This window comes from Marmota marmota, unplaced genomic scaffold (genome assembly GCF_001458135.2).
Source record: "Marmota marmota marmota unplaced genomic scaffold, marMar, whole genome shotgun sequence".
Taxonomy (NCBI): domain Eukaryota; kingdom Metazoa; phylum Chordata; class Mammalia; order Rodentia; family Sciuridae; genus Marmota; species Marmota marmota.
In genome coordinates, this window is record NW_025999842.1 from 43,195,028 (window position 1) to 43,220,955 (window position 25,928).

The following is a 25,928-nucleotide window of genomic DNA, read 5'->3' on the forward strand; positions in this document are numbered from 1 at the left end:
GTGTTGCACCCCGCTCAGCGTCGGTGATTCCGGCAGGGCTGCGCCCGGAACGGTCTTTGCCGAGATGAAGCGCCCTTGCGAGGAGACGACCTCCGAGAGCGACATGGACGAGACCATCGACGTGGGGAGCGAGAACAATTACTCCGGGTGAGCGCGCGCTGGGCGCGAGCTGCCAGGGCCAAAGGGTGTCAGGGAGTTTTGGGCACGAGGGTTTCTTGGAAATCCCGAGGCTTCTGTCTGCAGCGTCCTGCTAGAGAGAATAAAGTTTTGCCGGAGAAACTTCAAGTGGTGGGCGCTCGTTTAGCGTAAGTTGGGGTGGGGCGAGAGTTGTGGGTTTTCTCTCCAGGGGTGGGGCAGAGGACTGAGGACGCGACTGAACCGGAGAGTGCAGGCGTTGGCGAGGGAGGGTCCCAGGCTGTCAGCTTTGGGCGCGCGGATAGGCACGTCCGGGCAACTGGAGATGCCCCCGCCGCTGAAGCTGTATTTGGAGGCAGTTCCAAAATAGCTCAGGAGAAGAGAAGTAATTTAACTTTTTATTTTTAGAGAGGTTTAGGTTTTGGAGCAATTAAAACAATCTACGATGTCAAGCCTAAGTAGCTTGAATTGTGCAGGTTAACCGTGAGTGATTGGTCTATCAGGCGAGTGAGTGACAGATGTAAGGTTCCAATCTGGCATTTCTTTGACTGATAGTTCTTAAGCCTGGAAAAGATCGGCATTCTGATCACAGAAGCCAGACCTCTACTTTCCTCTGACAGAGGGAGATTACCAAGGCATTTTAGAGCCAAGGCAGGTCAAATGATAATTGCTTCTAATTGCCATCCCCAGAAGCACCTTAATTATTTATCTGCAGCTGTCACTCAAAGAATGAAATTCTTCCTGCCTTTGGAAAACTGTTTTTTTTTTTTTCCACATTCTTATTCTAAACAAATCAGAGTCAGGAATCAGCAAAAGCAACCATACTTACATGAAACATTTACAAAGTGTCTTCTTATTAAAGTGTTGTGTCATCTTTAAAAATGAGGTCTGAAAAAACGGAAGATGTCACGTGAAAGGTGAAACCAGTAGAGAAGGAGTGAGAATGAAGGGGTTAGTTAATTCAGAAATAAGATCCAGAAGTGAGAAGGTGAGGTAATAGGAACCTGGTGTGTGCAGTATTTCTGAAATGAAAGAGAACAAATAACAGGACCTGGGGAATTTGAGCCATAAGGAAGCATAGTATTCATGAATTATGAAGAGAAAGAGATACAAACTAGAAAGGAGTGTAAAAGTTGTGAGACCAAATAATAATTTTAATTTTTAACATAAAAATGGCTTTTCATTAGTAAACTCAAGGTGGATTGCAGCTTCTGGAGATTTAAGCTTAGTTTGAAAGCTGAGTGACACCTATGGTTTCGTTTTCAAAGTAAAACCTTTACCTAGTACTAAGCCTAACTTTAATTTCGCTGTCATTACATATGTAATTTAGGTTATTCTTTGGGAATGTTAATGTGCAGAACATCAAATTTGTGGGGTTTTTTTCCCCCCTGTGTAAGATACTCCTAATTGAAGTTTTGAAATAATAATAACTTTTCTACATTTTAAAGTTTGCATCTAGGGGCAACAGTTTGATGTGTGATAACTATTTGATAGTGCTGTTTCATATGATCCTTATTTTTGAAAGTGATATTACTTTGTTCAGTGTATCTGACAGGAGGGAGGACCAATAGAATTGGCATCTGGATTACCAATTAATTATCTTTCAAAGGCATAATTCCTGCCTGAAAAGAGACAGAAGGGCCCAAAGCAAGGCTATTAGAAGGGAAGTAAAAACTAAGAATAAAATAACACAGGCATGAATTGTACACTTTGAATATTTAATGGGTGCCACAAGTACCCAGTAGAAACCATTGTTATGTTAATGCAGCACCTGACATACTCTTCCTATTTCATAGGCAAAGTACTAGTTCTGTGATTAGATCGAATTCTCCAACAACAACATCTCAAATTATGGCAAGAAAGAAAAGGAGAGGGGTATGTGATTTTTTTTTCTTTTTATTTCATGTAATCCAGCCTAATATGTAACAGTTGTGTTTTTCCATTATGAGTAATTTTATCATTTATGTATTCATAAACTTCTGTTGTTTTGCTTTCTTTGAGATAGATTATAGAGAAAAGGCGCCGGGATCGGATAAATAACAGTTTATCTGAGTTGAGACGACTGGTGCCAACTGCTTTTGAAAAACAAGTAAGCTACCCCCCTCACCCCCAAAGCCCAAAGAATCTGATTCTCTCATCTGGGAATGTGAGTTTCTTGTTAAAGCTCATTAAAATAATGGTGTATGTGCCCTGATCTGGCACAGAGCAGCTATTTCAATAAAATGCTTTGTTGTGGCAAAACTATTAAAAACATAATCCATCATGAAGTTGAAAAACATTTCCATTCTTTAGCTTATTTTCCCCTTTAGGGTAACAGTGTTCATGCTTTCTTCTGTTCTTTCTATGAACACCAGTAGTGGTTTTGTTTAAAACTGTGCTGTATGTAATATTCTTCAAAACATATATGTGAAATATCATTTTTTCTCAAACTACTAAAAAATCTTTTAAATTAAAAAAAAAAATAAAGCCCAGGAAGTAACTTTCTAGTTCTACTTCCTAAATAATACTACTAATACAATTTCTTTACCAAGCCTCTTGCTTTCATTTTTAATCGCTGGGTTAATAGAATGATGTTTGATTTGGGGCACATTTTGGAAAGTTGGCAAAAATCAAATTAGTCATAAATGCCTCTTTTCAGGGTTCAAATATTCTTTTACAAAAACCAATTTTACTCAGTTAGAAAAGCAGAAAGCCAAATGTTTAAATCTTTCTTTGTGGTTTAGAAAAGCGACGTTTCTCTGGCTGTAGCGGCTAATGGCACGGATTTCTAAGAGCATCTTTCAAAGGATGTGGCATATGTCCTTGTTGAAAATATTTTCAATTGAATTCCAAGTAGGGTACCAGAAAGCAGTTGTTTGTTTATTCCATTTTTTGTTTGTTTGTTTACTTCATGAATCCACAAACATTCTAAAGCAAGGCCAGCAAAGTCCTTGGAGACTTTCCAGAAACTACAGTTTTTAGTTATTGGTCACTTTCACAGAAACTCCTTGTACATCTTCATGGAAAAGTTGAACACTGACAGAAGTACAGGATATGATATGCTATTGATTATGGATCTTTAAGAGAAAGACACCCAATTTATATGCTGAGACTGTTTTTGTTTTAAATACAAAAATTATATGTTTGATTAGTAGCATTTTCAATGACAAGGGCTGCAAATTAAAATGTCAATAATAAATGTTTTTAAAATTTTGAATATTGAAATGTCTATAGTTATGAGGAACAGTCAGTTTGGTGTGCCCCTCCACTCCCTTGATTGGTTGGATTTTTTTTTCTCCTTAAAAGTTGACTTAAAACAAACCTTAAGAACAAACCTCAGTTGTTTGGCAGCTAGTTACCATAAACATAAGCTTTCCCATTAGCAGGGTTTGGCTACCAACCCTAGAGAGCTGGCCCTGTCACAATATGATTAGAAGAGTATTTAAACTTTAGAGTTAAATAATTCTAACACTCTTGCCATGTCCTGGGTGCTGATAATTTTCACAAAACAAATAAAGCATAGAAACCTGGAATAAACTTTAGAATGCTTTAAAAGAGAGAGAGAGAGAGAGAGGGAGAGAGAAACACATTGGTTTAATTATTTAGCTCTTCCAGGAAATTAGAAGCCACCCACAGCCCCCTGAGACAGTTTGAGGTGGTATATTTGTATTTCAATTGATTTCCAGGGGTTGCCTTATTTTAAAAAGGGGAACATAAAAATACATTTGCAAGACAAGTTTTATTAAGAACTATTTTAAAAGGTTTAAAAATCCTTAAACATTTATTATGCTTCTTAAATAAGTTGTAAATATTCCTTTTTGTTTGTGATCATGAAATTCACAGTGACACCTGCTGGTAACTATTAAGGGATTAAAAAAAACTAATTTTTTTTTTTTCTTGGTTCTGCTTACTGGTGGTCTTTATGAATCACCTTAAGGCTTTATCAGAATTTTCTGTTTTTTTTTTTTAATTTTGTAGTTGTAGATGGACAGAATGCCTTTATTTTATTTGTTTATTATTATGTGGTACTGAGGATCGAATCTAGTGCCTCATGTATGCTGGGCAAACACTCTTCCACTGAGCTATTTTCTATTTTTGACTCATCTACTTTTAACAATAATTTGCTAAAATCCTGTCCCCTTATATTCCAGAGTTGGTATTCAACTCATCTATATTCCATCATTATATGAATATTGAATGCTTTCTAATAAAATATAATATTAACCAAGGTAGAAATGAAACACAAAGTTTGACATTTTTGCAATTTTAATACATTTTTGGAGTGATCTTAGGAATATAATTATGATTAAAAATCATTTATTTGATGTCTTCTTTTGGTCTTTAAAAGTTAAAATGACAAGTGCCTATTATTAGGTGTTTCCCTGTAAAGTTTGGAAAGAATTCAGATTTCCCTATGAAGATAATATATTTAGAATTTTCTAGTGAGAGGGAAAATTGAAACTATAAAACTAAATTCCATCTATAATGATCCAAGTTAATTTCTGAAAGACTTAGGAGACTTTTTTTTTTTTTTTTAATGAAGGGATCTGCAAAGTTAGAAAAAGCTGAAATATTGCAAATGACAGTGGATCATTTGAAGATGCTTCAGGCAACAGGGGGTAAAGGTAAGTTGGTGGCTTTGTTTTTTATTCCCTTTCTACCTTTCTCTTTTCATCTTTCCCCTCTAATATTGTAAGGAAGTCATAGCTGAACAGTTCTTTAACAAGCTGAGATAGGCGGCCCCAGATTAAAGCCATGGAAATCAATGCTAATGGCAGGATTGAACTCGTGGGAAAGAACTTCTGTAACAAAAGAAGCACTTGACCCTGGGCTTGTGTTTGCTTTCATAATACTGTGGGAGTAAAGCTTCATTCACAGCAGCCTGGTCAGAGATTTGTTTGGGATTTAAGAAGCGCATGCTGGAATCTGTACAGAAAGACAAAACAAACACACAAACATCCAAATATAAACAGGAGGTTAGAAGCAATCCTTCTTTCTTGTTCTTCTTCTTCTTCCTAATTCTTCCTTCTTCTTTTTACTTCATTAAATCAAGGCCAGAACTCAAAATCATGTAAGAATTGTAAAAGAAGTAACTAGAATTATTTTTATTATTGTTTTCAGAGTTTAGTTGGTCTTGGCTTTAAACTAAACAAAACATTTGAAGTGCAGTTAGGAAATGTCTATATTAGAAATTATGAACAAAGTCGACTCATTCTTGAGCAGACAGGAGTCTCCTCTGGGCCCAGTTCCCTAGAGAGAGATTCTCTGTACTAGACAGTACCTTAGGAAGGAATTTTCAAGGGATCAGAGAAGGATCAGTAGTATCTCAGGCTAAAAATAGTAAAAGCTACAATATCATTCAGATTTCATTATCCCCTTCCCCAAATATCACTTGATGGATGACAGCTTTGATTTTGCTTGTTTGTAGCTTTTTCATTCTTTGGAAGCCTTTGTTATTCATCTCATCCAAGAGTGTTATTCAATATATTTAACCACTGAATAGAGAGAGGGTACTATAAGGAGTTAAGTGTTAAACTAAATATTGGAGGCCTCCTGGGCTCAGCATTAGCCTTCTACTAATAGCTATTATTTCTCAATCAGGGCAGAGCAAGTCATTGGAGGGAAATGACTTTTTACCAGTCGGAGAACTAGTAGATTATCTACCCTGCCTTTAACCATCTTTTACCTGTGTGAAGTACAGAGTGATTATTAAGTTCACACATTATGGCTTATCCAGGTTATACCTTCCCAAGAAGCCATCCCAAATGAAAATAGAGTAATGTTGGATACAAACGTTACTTGTAATATAAAGAAGAGAAGTGAGTTAAATCATAGAAAGCTAGTGATCCAGCCTAGCTTGGCCACTGCCTTGCCTTTGACTTCCACAGAAGTAATCTGCTGCTCTTTGAGGCTTCCGTTAGCAAGATGAACTCCAAAGACCTCTCCAGCATCTTGGATGTTTCCACACCTAAGGTCTCAGAATGTTGAGACTGATTGAGCTAGTGATGGTACAGAAGAAGTGTGATTGCTCTCCTTCCCTTGGCATTGAAATGTTATCAGGGTTTCAAATATTTGGCATGAGTTGTACTTCTAAAGAGTAATATTGTTCTTTGGCTTCATAATAAAAACTGAGTTCCATCTTGGTTGCTATTCTTGGCTACCTGAACAGTCCTAAAATTCATCCTGGAATAGTTTATGAGCAGATATTTCCAAGTAGGCATCATGCAAATCTCCTGACTGCTGGGTCATTAGAAAGGTCATAGAACAGGAGAATATGTGGGTCTTAAAGAAGGGGGACTGGCAGTTTGGTCTTGCATAATTAAAGACTCCCAGCTATCTCAGAATGTCAGGGTAAAGAGCATAGACTCTAACTTGGTTGTCTCTTCCTAACTCCTGGCTTGACCGTTTGTTAGCTCTGTGACCTGGGATAAATTACTAACCCTTGCTTAACCTCAATTTCATCATCTGTAAAATGAAGATGGTTGTCCATGTTACAGGGTTGTTGTGAGTAAATGCACTTCAAGACTTAAAGTCCATAGAATCATGCTGGCACAGAGCATGGTTATGGACACGTGTGCTATGTTGGCCCGAGATCCATTCACAAGAGACAGCTACTCATCATCGTTTCTCTCTTGCATTCAACAACAGGATAGGAATTAAATAGTTTGTATTTTGTAGGATGCAACAAAAGACTCAGCCATATACAGCAATTTAGCTGGCAAACCACAAATGTCACTTACTTCGTGACCACAAATAAAATTTCTCAGAAGCTCCTGGAGTTTCAAATCTGTTAGTTCATTCTTTATAGACCATCTTGATAATGTGGTAGTTCTAGAGAAGATTTGGTAGAGTCACTTAAATTTCTAAATCTTTTTGGGTTTCCAGACTCTAATCATTACCTTCCTCCTCCTCCTCATGGAAATCAAAAGACTGCAAAGCCCTGCAGAGAACCCTCAGAACTGAAATGTGAAATCTTTTCATGGACACATTAGGAGCTTCTCCTCTAACCCCAGAGGCTTTGTTGATTAGCTGTGCCAAGGTCTTGGGATGATAGCTAGTTTTGCTGCCCATCTTCCACATTCCATGATATTCTCTTGTATAAGCATTGTGCTATTGTTTCTGTTTTAACGGTGAATACATTTGCCCCAAACATCTTTTTTAAGACTTCCAGGTTTCTATTGGAATTCTAGCTTTACAAAAGATAATATAGTAAATGCCTTAGATGAAATTGATCTTATTTCTCATTCATGTATACATACATCCAAAATGTGAGTACAGTAAACTTCTAATTAGAAAATTACTTAAGAAGAAATTGCAAATTAGAAAGAATCAGAAAAGGATATATTTGGACAGACTGGTGATCAAAGAAGGTGCCATTCCCCCCCCCCAAAAGTATCTATTATCATGCCCTTAATTGGCACTATAACAATTAGAAATCACCATTTCCTATAATGAATTATCTCTGGATAAAAGAAGACTTATAAAAGGCCCAACTTTAGCTATTTTTATGGTAATAACCTACAGATGTGGGTTGTTGGGGCATATACACAGATACAATTAATACACATTTTTCCCTTGGGCAGATGCCACATAAAAGTCAAATAACCAACAAAGGAGATACATATTTGAACTTCAGAAAAACAAAGATTATACAATAGTAATCTCATTTTACTAGAACACCCTTGCATTATCTGACAGAAAAATCAGATCTTCAAATTAGCAACCAACTAAAAAAAAACCACCTCATTTTGTTTTCATTCAATTCATACAAAATAATGATGTATTCACTTTGTTGATTAAAAAAAGTGTGAGTCAAAAAGTACTTATGAATTAGTGAAATTGTAGCACATATCTACAGAAAGTCCTCAAACTGCTAATTTGCATTTTACAGATGTTTCAGATAAGCCCTGTAATTTCTAACACTTGGGACAGAGGAGAGAAGCCTTTTAGAAGCCTTTTCTATTTCCATGAAAAAGTTTACTGGGGAATGTCCTTATCTCACAATGCTAAAGAAGAGACACCTTTTTTCTTTTTTTTTTTCTTTTTTTTTTTCCTGGAAGATTTGAAACAGGGACATTATTAATCCCCCCCCCCAATATTTACTTGCAAGAACAACTGTGACACATTACCAGTGCTGTCACACATGCAAGTTTGAAAGCATACTTTCTTCTACAGAAATTAAAACTATAAATAACTGGCAATATTTTCAGAAAAGATTATCTTTCTACTTAAATATCCTAAGGGCACAGTAGGACTCATGTAATCTCATTTTGCTCCTCCTTATCTTTCCATCTCCCCACCCCCACCCCACTCTCCTCAAACCGGTTTTTAGGCTACTTTGACGCCCATGCCCTTGCCATGGACTTCATGAGTATTGGATTCCGAGAGTGCCTGACAGAAGTGGCCAGATACCTAAGCTCTGTAGAAGGCCTGGACTCCTCAGATCCACTACGCGTGCGCCTCGTATCTCATCTCAGCACTTGCGCCTCCCAGCGGGAGGCAGCCGCAATGACATCCTCAATGGCCCATCACCATCACTCCCTTCATCCACATCACTGGGCAGCAGCCTTCCACCATCTTCCTGCGGCCTTGCTCCAACCCAACGGACTCCATGCCTCGGAGTCAACACCTTGTCGCCTCTCTACAACTTCAGAAGTGCCTCCTGCCCATGGCTCTGCCCTCCTCACGGCCACATTTGCCCATGCAGATTCTGCCCTTCGAATGCCATCAACTGGCAGCGTTGCCCCTTGTGTGCCACCTCTCTCCACCTCTCTCTTGTCCCTTTCAGCTACCGTCCATGCCGCAGCTGCAGCAGCCACTGCAGCTGCACACAGCTTCCCTCTGTCCTTCGCGGGAGCATTTCCCATGCTCCCCCCAAATGCAGCTGCAGCAGTGGCAGCAGCAACAGCAATCAGCCCACCCTTATCAGTGTCAGCCACATCCAGTCCCCAGCAGACAAGCAGCGGAACAAACAGTAAACCTTACCGACCCTGGGGGACAGAAGTTGGAGCTTTTTAAGTTATGCTTGAACTTCTTGCAATTGTAATTGAATGTTCTTCATTTCAGAGTCGGCTTAAAACCTCTGCACCATGAAGGTAGCCATACAGATACCTACAGATCCACAAAGGAACAATAAAGCTATTTGAGACACAAACCTCACGAGTGGAAATGTGGTATTATCTTTTTTTCTTTTTTTGTTTAAGGCAGCTTGGTAACCGAACCGACATCAGCAACTTTTGAAAACTCAACGCTTGTTTCCATTAAAAGTTTCCTGAAAAATACATGGACTGTAACATTCAGTTACATGTGCATCTGCACAACCGAATTGGGGAAGCAAAATGTCATGACTGAATTCTCTGGAACCTAGATGGGGAAAAGAAATCCATCTTTCATAAGTGCCTGAGCTAAGGAAGGTTTTCTTCTGAACATGCAACATTGCACAAGAAGAGTGTAGGCATTAGGTTAAGAAAGGAAAGGAACAGAAGTCTTGCATTAGGCTGCAGACAATGCCAGAATATTCTGTTGAAACCAACAGTTTTTATTGGTCAAAAAGATTGCTGAAAATTATTTTCAAGTTGAAAGACCTAGTTTGATCTTAGTTTGCTTTCTTTGTACAGACTTGCCAAGCAGTAACATTTAGCATTGAATTGGTAGAAACAATTATTCCATCAGAACCCAGATTAACAAGCATTTCTGCTCTGCCTGCAAGCCCCCAGGCATTTTTTTTAGATGGTTCAAAATACGGTGCTTCTTTATATAAACCTTACATTTATATAGTGCATCTAGAAGCAATTGCCTACTGTGTGCCCACCAGAGGCCAATTCATGCCAACTTGGAAACACTCCAATTTGCAAGACTTTGGATTAATTTATTCAGTTTCATTTGGACTATTTTTATATATTTATCCTCTTCATTTTCTCCACATAACATGTAACATCTGATCTTGTCACCTTTTGGGGAGATGTATTTCTGGAGGTGATGAGAAAAGGAGAGAACATTGGGAAGAGAAAAACCACAGTTTTAAAATATTCTTGCTCAAGTTAGTGATCACATTTGATCCCAAATCAAGATGAATGTATGCAATGGGATGTACATAAATTATTTTTGCCCATGCCTAGACTAGTACTACATAATGCTGTTTTGTTTTTTAGATTTTTGCTTAATGGCAAAATAATCTCTTAATACATTGAAATTGAGCACGTGAGATTTTTATATTTGAAAGATAAAAACACAGCATGTATTATGCACTTCATTTCTCTGCTGTGTGGAGAAAGCAATAAACATTATGAAAATGTTAAACATTATGCAAAAATACTTTTAAATATTTGTTTTAAAATTACTGTACCTAGTCTTTTTCTCATTACTTTGTAACCTCTTTCTATGCAAAAGTCTACATTTCACTAATTAAATGAAGTTCTTTTTGACTATTTTTATGTGGATGATTTGATTTTCAGATGGAAAGTTGATGTGAATTTCAAGTGAGGCCTTCCTTTACATGGCTTTTCTATATATATTTCAAAATCATTTGGTATAATTCACAGCTCACTTGAAATAGCATTTATATGAGTTTATAAGTCAATTAAACATAGGCAGAGGAGACATTTGGAGGCAAGAAGTGTTTATTTTCCTTTGCCATTTAGTATTAACCATAATTCTTGGTAAAGTGCAAATTCAATACTTCCAAATGTGAGAATACCTCATATGGATAATGATCTAGAATGTGTAATGCATTTTGTAACTCAAAAATATTTGTAAAGTGTCTGTAAACATCACCTAACTGCATAATAGGCATATGCATGCATCCAGAACATTTATTTTGTTGATATGGATCTGTTGTGGGCATTGTCCCCTCTGGTGAAGAGATATAAAATAAGATCTTTATATCTAAAATAAGATATAAAGTTCCTGAAGCCATTGGACCAAAAAGATGAAAAGAAAGAAAAAAAAATTCTTCTTATGTATATCAATATGCTCAAAGTAAAAAGAAGGAGAGTTATTTTTCTGTCCATAAGTGGTTAAAAAGAGATAGTTGCAAATCATCTTATTCCTCCTGTCTATAACCCTGTAGTTCTGATGCCTTCAGATAGTTTTGATGAAAGTAGGTAGTTTGGGGCTATTTTTCTTTTTTGTGATACCTAGGGCCTCGTGCATGCTAGGCAAGCACTCTACCACTGAGCTACATTCCCAGCTCTGAAGTTTGTTTTTTAATCATGATGTATGAATAATAGTCATATTAAGTAATTTTTATTTTAAGATCTTAAAATCAGTTCTGTGCTTGGAGTAATGACAGCATTTAGAGAACAGTTTTTCCTTTTTTCAAACGCAAACTGCTTTAAAGATCAAGAACTTTTTAAAATTGGAAATAAATATTTTAAGATAAATCCCCTTTCCTACTCCTTCCCTCATTTATCCTGCTACATTATTTCCTCCCCAGTTATAAAATATGGTTTATTATTTTTCAGTTTAATGGATTAAATGTTTGCAAACCAACTTGCCTCATAGTTGATAAGTCAGTGTTCCTTAAAATAATCTGTCAGTAATTTCAGTAGCTTCAAATTAATTGGTCCATGATGAGTGTTTCATGTCATTAGCTTTTAAATCACATTTCATTATTTATATTAACCAGATCATTGAGTTTACCATCTTTCATTCAAGTGTGCTGTGAAGAGGTGTACCACTTTTAAGTATGGTAATTTTCATGTATGTAACCAAAATTAAAAAGGGATTATGCCCTATCAACTGGTTTCAGGGGAAAAAAAGAACTTTTATGGTTTGATTTATTGGTGACCTTTATTTGTGTAAAAGTGGATCTCAAAATTAACTCATAGAGATTTTAGTTAGATAAAAAGAAAAGGCAGCAGTTTGGGGAATTTGAGTTCTCCTTCCTTTAATAGCTTTATGTATGCCCAACTAGAACACAGTTCTGGATTTCACATCAGTAAGTCAGAAGGTATTTATTGAGTAACTGTTGTTTACCCAGCACTGTGCAGTATGTGTCAGGTTTTGAGTAGTGTGTAGTCAGTGTACCTTAAGATAATCTTTGAGCATATGAAAGTACAATCCTACATTTAACAGTGACAGGTAGGTATGTTGCTGCCCTAGATATTTGCAGGGACACTGAAAAGAAGGAGGCATGGTTGAGAGGGAAAACGGGGTTTCTGGGAACTGGTGGGGAGGGCTTTTTGTTTTTCTTGAGAACTTTTGCTAAAACAAATAAGATATTTCCTAGAATATTTGAAGAAATATGAGGGATTTAAAAAGTAATATTAACAACAAAAATCCAAGTATTAACTAAATCTATGGCTCTCATTTCCACGTGTGCAAAGGTATTAGCAATAATGAATGCTTTTTTATCTTATGTATTTGACTTGTTCTTTTTATTCATCATAAAGTTATCATAAAGTACAAGTAATCATCTTAGATGACATCATCACAGAGCAATGTGATGTTAGAATTCCATATTCTTGTATGTTTAAGATGTTATCAGTTGCAAGATATCCTACTGGCCTAACTTCAAGTTTTAAGGAAAAAGAGCTGCAACATAACTTTATACATTGATCATAAAATAGTCTAATTAGCAGCATGTAAAAATGAAAAAGAATGCACCTTAGATTTGAAGCAATATATTAACATACTGATGATGAATGAATGCAATTTTAGAAATCCATGGCTAGAGGTATTCATGGATTAAAATTTGGCTAGTTTAGCTTACCTTTAAAATATGTCATTAGGACAGGGTCCTGGTGAAGTTAAAGAATCTACATTGACTTTGTATGCTTAGTAATCTAAGGGTAGTTTTGTTTGTTTGTTTGTTTTGTTTTAGTTTTTCAGGTTTTAGATGCCCAGTGGGACCACTTTTATTCTGAGTTTTACTGGAGTGGGGTTTGGCTTCCTCTTATAATTCTTTTAAGATCTAAGCAATGACTAGGGTGGTGAATATTTTAGCAACTACAACAAAGCATTGCAGCAAACATGACCTCATAAACTGTGAATATAGCTGATATTCTTTGGAAAGACAAGTCTTTGAACTTCGATGGCAGATATTAAAAAGAAGAAAAGCCCCTGAGCTTACACAATCTGGTGCGAGGGGCCAGAGCATATGGGAAGTGGTTGTGTAGGCACCAAGGTCCCCTCACTTCTTACTTCAAAGGAAAAGAAAAGAATAAGGCTGGTCAGATCCTCTGCTGTGGGAACCAGCACCCTCTGTAAGACATGGCTAAGAAAGAAAATCAGCTGTGGTACTACTGCCAAAATTATGTGGTGGTTTTCTATGTTAAGCCTCATGCTGAGTGTTTGAAATCTATTTCCTCATTTAAACTCATGACTTTCCTATAAAGTAGGTAATAATATACTTATTTGTATATTAGGAATTGGAAAACAAGACGTTAATTACCCATCCTATCTAGCAGGTGGAACTATGACTGAACTTAGGCCTGTTTGACTCTTCAGCCCATACTTTTGGCCTGTAGGCTGTGGCTTTTGACCCAAGGTTTTGGAACCCTAGGATTCCAACCTGTGTGCAATCCCTTTGGACTGATGGCAAGGGTGAATGTATCTGTAATATTAACATAAACACCAGCATCTCACCTCTTCAGTATGTGAAAGGATGGAAAAGTAAGAAATTCCACTTTATTCTATAATACAACACAAAAGGAAGATTCTTTGGGCAGTTCTCTAGTTTAAACTCCAAGCAGGTTATACCTATCTTATCTCCATCAGTGAATTTACCAGAGCTCTGTAAAGTCTACCAGATAATATTCTATAGTCTCACTCAATGTGGTTGACAAAGGTGAGGCAAAATGTTGAGGAACTAAGACAAAGCAGGAAGAAAAATGAGTTGGTGGGCTTGGGGGGGGGGTTTAGTCCCTATTCTTCCATTGAACATAAAAGAATTTTTTGGTTGGGTTTTTTGTTGTTGTTGTTGTTTTTAATGATGGATTATTCTGAATTTTAAACATTTCAGGTCTATCATGTCATCAAACAACATTTTTTTATTTGATCTATACTGAGCTGCCCAGTAACCTCACTTTTAAGCAATTCTCATTATTAGGGTTTAAATTAACCTAAACTCTTTAGCCTATAATTAAAAATGTTTTCTATAGCCATTAAGAATATATATTATATTATATTATATTATATTACATTATATTATATTATATTTATATTTTAATCTTAGTCCCAGAGACATTTTTACATGCTTCTCAGATATCAGCCTTCTATAAACTAAATTTTAGGTTTGTTTGACCTCCGTTGTCAGTCTGTCAGTTTGTGAGAGCAACGAGATTATTTCATATCAAATGATACTTGTGAGTAATAAAATATATTATGGGCTTTTTAAAGAATGTAAAGAGGTTGAATAAGTTGAGCAGGGGGATTCTTAAAATTTTTTCCATCATGTTTGCATGTAATGGCTTTGTGTTTTCCTTATTATGAAAACAAATTCATTTTTTTCTCATGGGAAAGAAAATGTATTTTGGAAAGAATGACTATTATTCTGAATGTTTCACTTGTATAAAGGTGATAAATTTATAATTACTCATACACTCCTATGAACAACCGAGTGTCTTGAGTTAACCCCTTTTTTCTTGATTATAAATTATCAAGCAGGATATTATTTACCATATAATAATCCTAGATCTTTCAGCACTTTTTAAAAACTCTTTTCCCTAATTACAGAGAACCTTAAGAGGTTTGTTTGTTTCTTTCTTTTTAACCAAGCAATGTGTCTCATGGGGTCTTTCTGTAGACTTTGTCCTGACCAGGTTGTTAAAGAAGGCCTTTATCCTGGCCAGTCTGTCCTGGCCAGCTACTTTTTTTTTTAAGGTGATTATGGGATTAGAATCCAGGGCCTTGTGCATGCTAGGCAAGCGTTCTACCAACTGAGGTATATCCCTAGCCCCTGGCCAGCTACTTTTAGTAGACTTCTTTGAGAATCTGGCAGATGACAGAGATGTATTTACAGTCATGATAGCAAAACATAGAAGCATGCAGACCATGTTTTACTCTCACCAAAATGTGTTTCTCTGTCACAACCACAAACCACCCCTAAATGGGAACTAAGTCAATTAATACTTTTGTCTGACAAGCAACCACTATTAGATTTATTTTATGATGTTGACATCTTTCTGCCAGTCAAAATATAAACAGAATAGTTCAAATGGTCAGGTTTGGTAATATTATCAGAACCTCAGTGCAGCATGGTAATAAAGTTCATGGGCATGATAGCCTACGGTGACACACATCCTTTACTGTAACTGAAAGAAGGATTGATGGGCCACACAGCCCAGCAAAAGATATCGTGAGTCCATCAGTGCTGAATCATTGAACAGAATAAAGCCTTGTGTGCTGACCCAAGAAAACAGACTTGAAACACAATGTGCCATCTCTCCATGACTGTCATGGGAACAATTCTTGGCACTAAAACCATGACTTATCTGGCCCATGTTGACCAGTTCTCACCCCAGAGCTACTCCTTTGATGTGGCTCTCAAAACCACAAATATTCCCAAGAGGAATCAAAACAACACAGCACCAAAAATTCAGTATAAATGCTTTTAGCCACTCTCAAATGCCAATATTCAGTAGGAAGCCTTGTTGCTCTGGGTGTGGATAGTTTGAGAAGAAAGGTGGAAAAAAAAATCACAAATTGCCTTCAAGATATGACATGATGACACAAGTGGTGAAAGTTAATTTTTAACTGTTCTTTATAAATATATAGATGTGGAGTCGAAATTGTGTACATGTAATCTCTTCTGGTAAGACACATTATGGCAAAGATGTGGTGAATTCATGGCCATATTGAGGGAAATGCATGTTTAGTTACTTAAATCAAGTCTATTGAGCAGTTTTTTTTTTAATATTGAGAGCTTATCAAAATTCTTGGCATTTGAATTCAACAGATTGACGTGAAAAAAAAAGTGAAATCCATATTCTAATTCTAGTAAACTTGTCTCTATTCAGTATTTATGTCATTAAAAAAACACTTCTCAAAGAGTGTAGTAACTAGTAAAAAAATTAAAAGATCCTGAAATCAGACAGATCTGAAAACATCTGTAGATACATTAACTGTGTGACTTTGAACAAATTACTGAATGTGTGCATGTAGGCTTTGTTTTACTTTTTAGTAAAATGTACTTTTTAAATCATCTATCTCATAGGGATTTTCTGAGCATTAAGTGAGATAGGTTCATAAGACCTGGCACATAGTATACTACCAATAAGTAGGATTACAACTTATTCAAATTAAGTTTATTAAATGTCTTAAGATCCAAAGTAAGTCTCATTAGGTCTTACATACAACCTCTACTTCTCCACTCACAAATATTTATTTAAATACATACCAAGACAGTCGTCCAACATCTATTCTCTTGACATGAAATATACATATTTTCCATGAAAAAAATTGAGATTCACAGAACTCCAGAGTTAACATAAACTACTAGTGCTTCATCTTGCAGATTCAAAAAACTGAAGTCCCCCAAATAGATAATCTTTCCCACAGTCACATGAACCAGTTCTCCTAAATTCCAACTTATGGTTCTTTCTGAGACAGTGTGAGCATAAAATAAACATCTTCTTTCTTATCTTTTATAGTTTATGTTTCCTGTTTTCAAAAGTAATGGTTGTTAGTCTGATTCAAATAAATGCTACCAGGATCATGTTTGTTAAAAAAAAAAATCTTTAATGAATATTGCTGATAGTGAAATTATACTGCTATTTTTAAATAATGTACTATCAAAAACTAATCACACACAGGTTAATGCAATGGTGCTACTATCCATCACTTAGGGCAGAATTGATAGAAACTATTGGCTTCCCTGTGCTTCTATGTAGCTTTGGGCTGCTCTGCATCCTTCTTTCTGTGGCTGCCCAAGTGCTCTTGGTATAAAGACAAAATTCTCAACCTCATATTACAAAGCCATGAAAGATGGGTTCCTTGCGTCTTCCTCTCTCTGCTATCTCTGACTTGCTATCTAGCCCTCTTTCTATGACATTCCTCATAGAAATAGAAAAAGCAATCATGAAATTCATCTGGAAAAATAAGAGACCCAGAATAGCTAAAGCAATCCTTAGAGAAAGAGTGAAGCAGGTGGCATCACTATATCAGACCTTAAACTATACTACAGAGCAATAGTAACAAAAACAGCATAGTATTGGCACCAAAACAGACTGGTAGACCAATGGTACAGATTAGAGGACATAGAGACTAACCCACAAAATTACAATTATCTTATATTAGACAAAGGTGCCAAAAACATGCATTGAAGAAAAGATGGCCTCTTCAACAAATGTTGCTGAGAAAACTGGAAATCCATATGCAACAAAATGAAATTAAATGCCTGTCTCTCACCATGCACAAACTCAACTCAAAATGGATCAAGGACCTAGGAATAAAACCAGAGACCCTGTGTCTAATAGAAGAAAAAGTAGGCTCTAATCTTCATCACATGGGATTAGGCCCAACTTCCTTAATAAGACTCCTTTGGCACAAGAAATAAAATCAAGAATCAATAAATGGGATGGACCCAAACTAAAAAGTTTCTTCTCAGCAAAAGAAACAATCTGTAAGTTGAATAGAGAGCCTACATCTTGGGAGCAAATCTTTACACCTCACACATCAGATAAAGCACTCTAAGGTATATAAAGAACTCAAAAAGTTAAACACCAAAAAACAAATAACCTAATCAATAAATGGGCCAAGGACCTGAACAGACACTTCTCAGAAGATGATATACAATCAATCAACAAATATATGAAAAAATTTTCATCACTGCTAGCAATTAGAGAAACGCAAATCAAAACCACTCTAAGACTTCATCTCACTCCAGTCAGAATGGCAGCTATTATGAAGACAAACAACAATAACTGTTGGCAAGGATGTGGTCGAAAAGGCACACTCATACACTGCTGGTGGGACTGCAAAATGGTGCAGCCAATGTGGAAAGCTGTATGGAGATTTCTTGGAAAATTGGGAATGGAATCATCATTTGACCCAGTTATCCCTCTCCTTGGTCTATACACAAAGGACTTAAAAACAGCATACTACAGGGACACAGCCACATCAATGTTTATAGCAGCACAATTCACAATAGTTAAACTCTGGAACCAACCTAGATGCCCTTCAGCAGATGAATGGATTAAAAATGTGGCATGTATATACAATGGAATATTACTCAGCAATAAAAGAGAATAAAATCATGGCATTTGCAGGTAAATGGATGGAGTTAGAGAAGATAATGCTAAGCAAAGTTAGCCAATCCCAAAAAACCAAATGTTGAATGTTTTCTTTGATATAAGGAGGCTGATTCATAGTGGAGTAGGGAGAGGGAGCATGGGAGGAATAGACGAACTCTAGTTAGGGCAGAGGAGTTGGAAGGGAAGAGAGGGGCCATGGGCTTAGAAATGATAGTGGAATGTGATAATCATTATTACCCAACATACATGTATGAAGACACGAATTGGTGTGAATGTACTTTGTATACAACCAGAGATATGAACAATTGTGCTCTATGTGTGTAATAAAAATTGTAATGCATTCTGCTGTCATATATAAATTTTAAAAAAGAGGGAGAATGAAAAAAAAAATGTCAGTTGCAGTTTGAATTTGTGATTCTATGATGACTGTCTCTACCACTACACTGAAAGCAAATGATAATGACAATGTTTTTGTTCACCATCGAGTCTCAGGACCTCTGTGCTCTTTGTCTGCTACAGGAAAGAAACTCAACAAATATGTGTGAACATTGGCTAAATGAATAAATACATGAATGCATGACTTACTGAGAGAAAATTGAGGGAATGTCACATACTGGACTAACATATTCATTGCACTGAATTTATTTCAATGGCTTCCCCCAAACCTTAATTTGATAGCACAGTATATCCAAATAAAATAAAGCACAATTAATGAAATGAGAAGAAAAAAAACTAAAAGAAAAAAATCTGCTATTTCCTATGGACACAATAAACTCCAGATTGTAACCATAACCAACATATCCCAGGTTACTTAGATTAAGGAATCAGGACAAGACATATGAGACGAGGTTGCCACCTTGTGGTTTACTTTCACACTTGCCATTTTCAACCTCCCTGGAACTTTCTGCAGAAAAAGCCTCATTATAAACGATTGTTATATAGGGGAGTGGAACTTTGCTCAATTAAGTATTTCTTATATGATGTTATTCCAAAAAGTTAGCTCAAACATTATAATTTATTCCTTTTTATTTTTTATCTTAATTAAATATCAGTTGTTCAGAAGATTAACATATATGTAAGGTATAAATACTTAAATGAAAATGGACACATGAGCCTACCACCCAATTTAGCACTGCCAGTACTTTCAAATATCCCTCTGTGCTTTTTCTCAAATCTTTTCTCCATCTTCTCTATTCTTTAGGAATAACCACTGACCTGCTTCTATTTAGTGTATATCTACGTATATTCCAATAAACAACATTTGCCATTTGGCATTCTAAAACTTCATATAAATAGGATCATACTTTATTTGACTTGCTTTTTAAGTTAAATATTATTTCCCTGAGATTCAGGAGGAATCCATACATTATTTTCTACTTTGCTGTATTTCATTGTATGACTGTATGCAATATATTTAGCCACACTACTCTTGATGGACATTTAGATTGTTTCCATTTGGGACCCTTTATGGATGGAGCTACTGTGAACAATATTGACCACACATCCTGGTGCACACATGTAGGTATTTCCTAAGGACTGAGCTGCAGGTATGGGAACATTTGACTTTATTAGATAATACCAAGTGTTCTCTAAATTTATTTTATTACACCAATTTATACTCCCACCCTTAATGTATATGATTTTTAATCGTTCTACATTCTTGCCAACCCCTGATATTTTCAGATTCTTCCATTTTTGCCACTTTGAAGGGTATAAACAGAATCTCTTTTGTTATCTTCATCTGTATTTCCTTGGTCAGGAAAGATTGATCCTGTTTTCAAAGATTCTATCAATCACTCTTGGTTTTTTTTTGTTTGTTTTGTTTTGTTTTTTTTCTGACAAGTTCAAGTTCAAGCTTTTTGCCTCATTCTCTCATTTATTTACTCAGGAGTCATTTGACTCACTCCCATATGCCAAGTACAAACGTAGCCTGAAGGACATAAAGATGAATACAACATAGACAGAGCTCTCTGCCAATGAGCTCTTGCCTTTTCTGTAGTTTTATCACTTTGGGGGAATCATAATAATTATCAAGACAAAAAAATGTGACCACCAATTGTAGGATCATCACTTTGCAACACATGAGTATAAATATGAACTCTAGCCTCAGGAAGCATACAAAAGCACAACTTATACAAAACAGAAGCAGATTATATAAATACTATATAGTATACATATTATAAAAATTCAGAGAATATGATAATCAGGATAAAAGCTAATTGATCATTTAGGTCCATGGTTTAAATTAAAATTGGTTTCCTAATGTAGAAATATTTTTCTTTCTTTCTTTTTTTTTTTTTTTGATACTGGGGATTGAACTCAAGGGCACTCCAGACTGAGCCACATCCCCAGCCCTATCTATTTTGTATTTTATTTATAGATAGGGTCTCACTGAGTTGCTTAGCACCTCACCAAATTGCTGAGGCTGGTTTTGAACTCGTGATCCTCCTGCCTCAGCCTCCCAACCCTCTAGGATTATAGGGGTACACCACCATGCCTGGCTAGAAATATTTTTCTATAGCCTTCTCATTATAGTAGGAAGACAAAAATAACAATTTAATTCAAAATAATAATTAACTAGAGATATGGAAATGATATTTTAAAATTAATTAAAAATATGCAAAAGGGATGGAAACATTTTTACAGATCATCATGTCTTCATCATGGATAAAACACTTAATGGAATGTTCAGCAAATAAAGGAGTTCAATAAGTGTCAGACATCTTTCAGAATGACTAAGTTTAACTCTATTTCCACTTGCTCTTTTCTCGGTGAAAATACAGAGCTGTTATTCACATAAAATAGCATTATGTGGTACTCAAACTAAATATGATTGTTTTCAAAAACAGCCCTAATCTTATTTTTTTTGGTTTCTTATTTCATTATTAAAAGTCCATGAAAATTACCCACCCCTCAGTATTCTCAGTCATCCTTCAAATTTTTAGTATTTCTCAGCTCAAATCATCATCTAGTTTAGTAAGCCAATCCTGGGTGAATGATGATTTTATATTTAAAATAAAGTAATTGGACAAATCCAGGAAAGTACTTTTCCTATACAGCAAAATTTTTAGTGCATATTAAATAATTCCTGGGTTTGTTGTTGTTGTTGTTTGTTTTTTGCTTTAAAAGAACCTCTTCATACCCAGAATATTTCTGCAAACAGTTCTTCAGCATTTCCCCCTTATTTGTAAACACAAAATTGAATGTAATATTCTAGACAATGAGAAAGATACTAACTAAAACCTAAAAACAAAAAATAAAAACAAACAACAACAAAAACCCTGGAAACCCCTAATTAAATATTTCCAAGGCAAGAAGCTTCTTTGACTCTGTCTTTTCCTGACTTTCGTCCTTCAGAATCTTCTCCTTTGTCCTCCTTCAGCCAAAGTCAACCCTGCAAACCTTGGCTCTTCTTTTTGCTGCACTCTATCTCTTGCCAAATATTTTCACTCTTCAATCTCAAGTTCTCACCCCAGACCTGAATTTCCTCCAAATCCATCACCATTAATCACAAACATCAACCTATGTACGGGGCAGCTTCACTTGAATGACCTCAGTCCAAATCTAAATGCAACATGACTTCCTTCTTTGCCTCCCTCCCAAGCAGCTCCCTTTTGAAATTAGTAGATGATGATAAAAACCTTAATTATTTTCTCCTTTGATTCCCCTTCAACTCAAGTAGAGACAGACTTGTTCATTTTCGTGCACCTGAGCCCACAGTGATGTCAAGCACGGAGTAGGAATTCCTTAAACAATTGCTAAATTGATAAATGAATGAACAATGAATAAATAAAAATACCTGTGAAGTGTACACCTCCACTGTACAGGCAAGAAGGGATCCAGAAGCTAAGAGAGGTTGGATCATTTACTCCAGATAACTCAGCTAATATTGGCATAGTGAGGACTAATTCACAGTCTCTGACTTTTCAGCAAGAATGTTTTCATTGCCTTCATGAGACTTTAATTTCATCTCCATATTTGCTCTTCTTTAACATCTAGTTTGTGTATGTTTGTTGTCTCTTTCTTACATTAGTCCAGACCCTCAGCTCTTCGAATTATGTATATAGCAATGAACTTCTAGACAGATTCCCTTACTCTCATCTGGCTTCCACCAGTATTCTCTGTACCCATCAGCATTGTCTCACCACCTGTCTTTTCTCCTTCACCTTCTCCTTGGCCTCCTTATAATAACCCATTCTCTTCACAGCTGCCTCCTTCTAGAATCTCTCTTATCCTTTTATCATCTCTCTGAACTTCTGCTGCTTCCTTTGCTAGTTATTCTGCTTCTTGTCATTTTCCTATATCATACTGCCCTGGGTTTAATCCATGGTCTTCTGTTGGGTCTTCTCCCAAGATTCTCCTTGGGAGAGCTAGAATCTTCTTAAACTTCTAAGCTAATAGCTCAAAATCTATTTCTTCAACCTGAATTTAGAATCAAAGTCTACTCCTGTATTTCCAGCCACTTTGGCTATGCTGACTGTATAAGGGATCAAACTGCATTTACATTCACTTCCCATTGTTTCCCCACATCAGCCTCTCTGTTACCATTTATGGCCCTTAACTTCACTAACCACATAGACCACAAATCATGGAGTCATTAATGACTGTTCCCTATTCTTGACCCTGTAGGTAGGTCCTATCAGTCACCAAATCCTCTTGGATTCCCTTTGTGACATTTTAGCTTGCCTTCGAGTCTTCCATAATCTGGCTGCATCTGTCTATCTGACTCATCCTGCACTTTGTCCCAGCAAAGGTCCATTGCTATATATAGGCCACCTGATATAGCTGCCTTTATTGCAGATGCCAGGCCTTGGTCACAGTAATGGTTCATTTTAGTTATCCACTTGGTTAGATTAAGGATTGCCTGGAGAATTGTAAAGCATTATTTTCTGGTATGTCTGTGAGGGTATTTCCAGAGGAGATGGGTAGTGAGTGTGGATTTGATTGGGAAAAATCTTCCCTCAATGTGGACAGGCACCACCCAACTCCCCCCACCCCACCTCATTACTCTCCTCCTGCTGCCCTTGGACATCAGAACTCTAGGATCTTGGATGCTGGGACTCCAGGACTTATACCAGTGCCTCTGCACCCCATAGCCCATTGAGAGTCTCAACCTTCAGCCGCCAACTGAGAATTCCACCATTGGTTTAACCTGGCTCTAGGACTGTCAGACTTGGACTGAGCCACATATAGGCAGCCCATGGTTTCCAGCTTACAGACAACCCGTTGTGGAACTTCTCAGTCTCCATAATCACATGAGCCAATTCCCATAATAAATCCCTGAACGATCCTTCCTTCCTTCCTTCCTTCCTTCCTTCCTTCCTTCCTTCCTTCCTTCCTTCTCTCTTTCTCTCTTTCTCTCTTTCTTTCTCCTATTGGTTCTATCTATCTCTCTGGAGAATCCTGACTAATATAGTCTTCCTGGATTCCCTAGATGAAATGCCCATTTTTTTTCCTTCTATTCCATTCCAGATACTAATAGCCTTTATGTCCAACTTGGGAATGAGTTTTCAAGTTCTGTTCTCATCTAGTGTCCACTTATTTGTCTCCCCCGCAACCTGCTCTCCCTCTGCCTTTCCCTCTCCCTCTCTCCAATGGCTTGAAGTACCTGACACATAGCATAGCACATAGCAAATAATCGATAGATGATGCCTATCACCTTTGTTAATGACAATGATACCAAGTACATTTCTGCCTTAATTCCCCCCAGAGAAGTGAAAGTTCCTAAAGCACCAAGGTCACATCTTTTCTGGCTATGCGCTTCCCGGACTATTAACAAATACTCAGCTTGGGTAAAAGGAAAGCAAAACATAATCAAGCTCTCAGTCTATGTTTATACCGTTGTGAAATTTCAGATTGAAAAACAAAATGGAAACAAAACAAAACATTCGCAAGAGCTCAAAAACAAAAGATTAGAATAATTCTGAAATTTTAGGATTAAAAAAATGCCTATATAGCACCATTTTTCCTTCTATAATACTCCAACATTTCCATATTTTCTTTTTGAGAACTCTCAGAGTTCCCCTTTGTCCTGAAAGTAAGAATTCCCAATCACAGATGCCATTTGGGGGGAGGTCTGGGAGTTATATGATTTACATACTTGACACCTGCATGTAAGAAATTTGCCATATTCATGTGAATTTCTTGTACAAAAAATAAAACTTAGATAAAATAAAAAAGTAAATATATAATTAAAAGAAAAGAAGCCAGATATTACCCAACCATATATCTCAAACAGATATTCTTGGATTTATAAAGGAGAACAATGTAGGAATCACTCCACTTTACACAAATAATACATAATCTGAATATATGCTAAAATAGAAATTAAATCTAAGCATGATGCAAAATAGGATATAACTCTTCCTACAGGTATTCAATCATACTCAAGATTAAATAAAAGATTAAATAACAAGGATTAAATATACATTCAAATTATTTTTAAAGGCTGGAAACTGCGATTTTGGAATATGTTGAACAAATTTATGAGTAATACATTCCAAATCTTTATGTTCAATCAATTGGAAATAATATCTATAATTATATAACGTCTTTAAAATTTTAGTGTAACATTTTTTAAGAAATTGAATTTTTAAAATTGTGTCTCCAAAAACACAACACTAAGTATTAAAAGTAAATAATCAGTAAATATCAAATCAAAAGCAGATAAAAAGTCCCGTCTGGTTTTAAAGTTGAAGAGAAAGCAAAAAGCAGTATTTCCCTGACCGGGAATCGAACCCGGGCCGCGGCGGTGAGAGCGCCGAATCCTAACCACTAGACCATCAGGGAGGTTACCCAGTGGCTTCTTTCACTTTATTTGTTTCCTATCACAACTGTGTTTATGACTCTCACCAGTAGAGGGCAGATTGTGGGCCCTAAGCCATGCTTACTTGGTTTCTGCTGAGTCTCAGACCTCAACACCGAGGCCAATTTTCAAAGCTAGGGCGGAGCTCTGACATAATTCTTAAGGAAAAATACTTGGACCCATAAATCCAATCTTCTTCTGATTACTATGTGGGAAAAGACGTCCTGAAACTCTCATTCTGATCACATCTAAATCTTTCTGTATGCCCAGATAAGTGTCAAGCTGCTGTGCAGATGTTGTAATTTGCTTTATTTCCTTTATCCAAATCCAACCTCGGCCTCTCACTGTCTCTCTCTCTCTTGCCTTTTTCTGTCACAGGGCTCTTGAGTACTAATCTAACCACAGACTGCAACTGACAGTGCACACACACAGAAGCTCGTGCGCTGTAAATGCTGAGTGAGGAAGGGCCGAGTGTGTGTGTGTGTATATATGTGTGTAGTTACTTATAAACGAGAGCTATCACGTGATATATGTGATCTATTGCTGAATAACTAGTAATCACGTGGAATATATTACTAAATAAAATGTGTGGTGTGTCACATATGTATCACTTGAGCGGTGGGTGGCATGCCCAGCAGAACCAGTGTGTCCTCACGTTTTTCAGAAAGGACCCGGGCAATGGCTTCACTTCACACTAGACACTAGACACGGCCGCGAACTGATGCAATTAGCAAAGGAGCTCAAGAAAGCCCAGCTTCAGGTCAAAAACTAGGAAACAGGGGCAGACGACCATAGGTTATAACTCAGGTTGGAAA

At 36.6% G+C, this 25,928-nt stretch overlaps 1 protein-coding gene and 1 non-coding gene across 2 annotated transcripts in view; one reads left to right on the forward strand and one right to left on the reverse strand.

Annotated features, from left to right (window-relative positions):
* Positions 1-10,541, forward strand: part of Hey2 (hes related family bHLH transcription factor with YRPW motif 2) — a 34,746-nt gene extending 24,205 nt beyond the window's left edge. The window contains exons 3-7 of the mRNA XM_015500943.2: positions 1-147; positions 1,932-2,010; positions 2,141-2,224; positions 4,658-4,739; positions 8,447-10,541. The exon at positions 1-147 is cut by the window's left edge and continues 2 nt beyond it. Coding sequence (XP_015356429.1) covers positions 65-147; positions 1,932-2,010; positions 2,141-2,224; positions 4,658-4,739; positions 8,447-9,132 — 1,014 coding nt within the window. The 5' untranslated portion in view covers positions 1-64 and the 3' untranslated portion in view covers positions 9,133-10,541. The remainder of the gene's footprint in view (positions 148-1,931; positions 2,011-2,140; positions 2,225-4,657; positions 4,740-8,446) is intronic.
* A 14,484-nt stretch (positions 10,542-25,025) lies between these two features.
* Positions 25,026-25,097, reverse strand: Trnae-cuc. The gene has a single exon. It is a non-coding gene; the product is annotated as a tRNA-Glu (tRNA).
* Between the last annotated feature and the right edge of the window lie 831 nt (positions 25,098-25,928).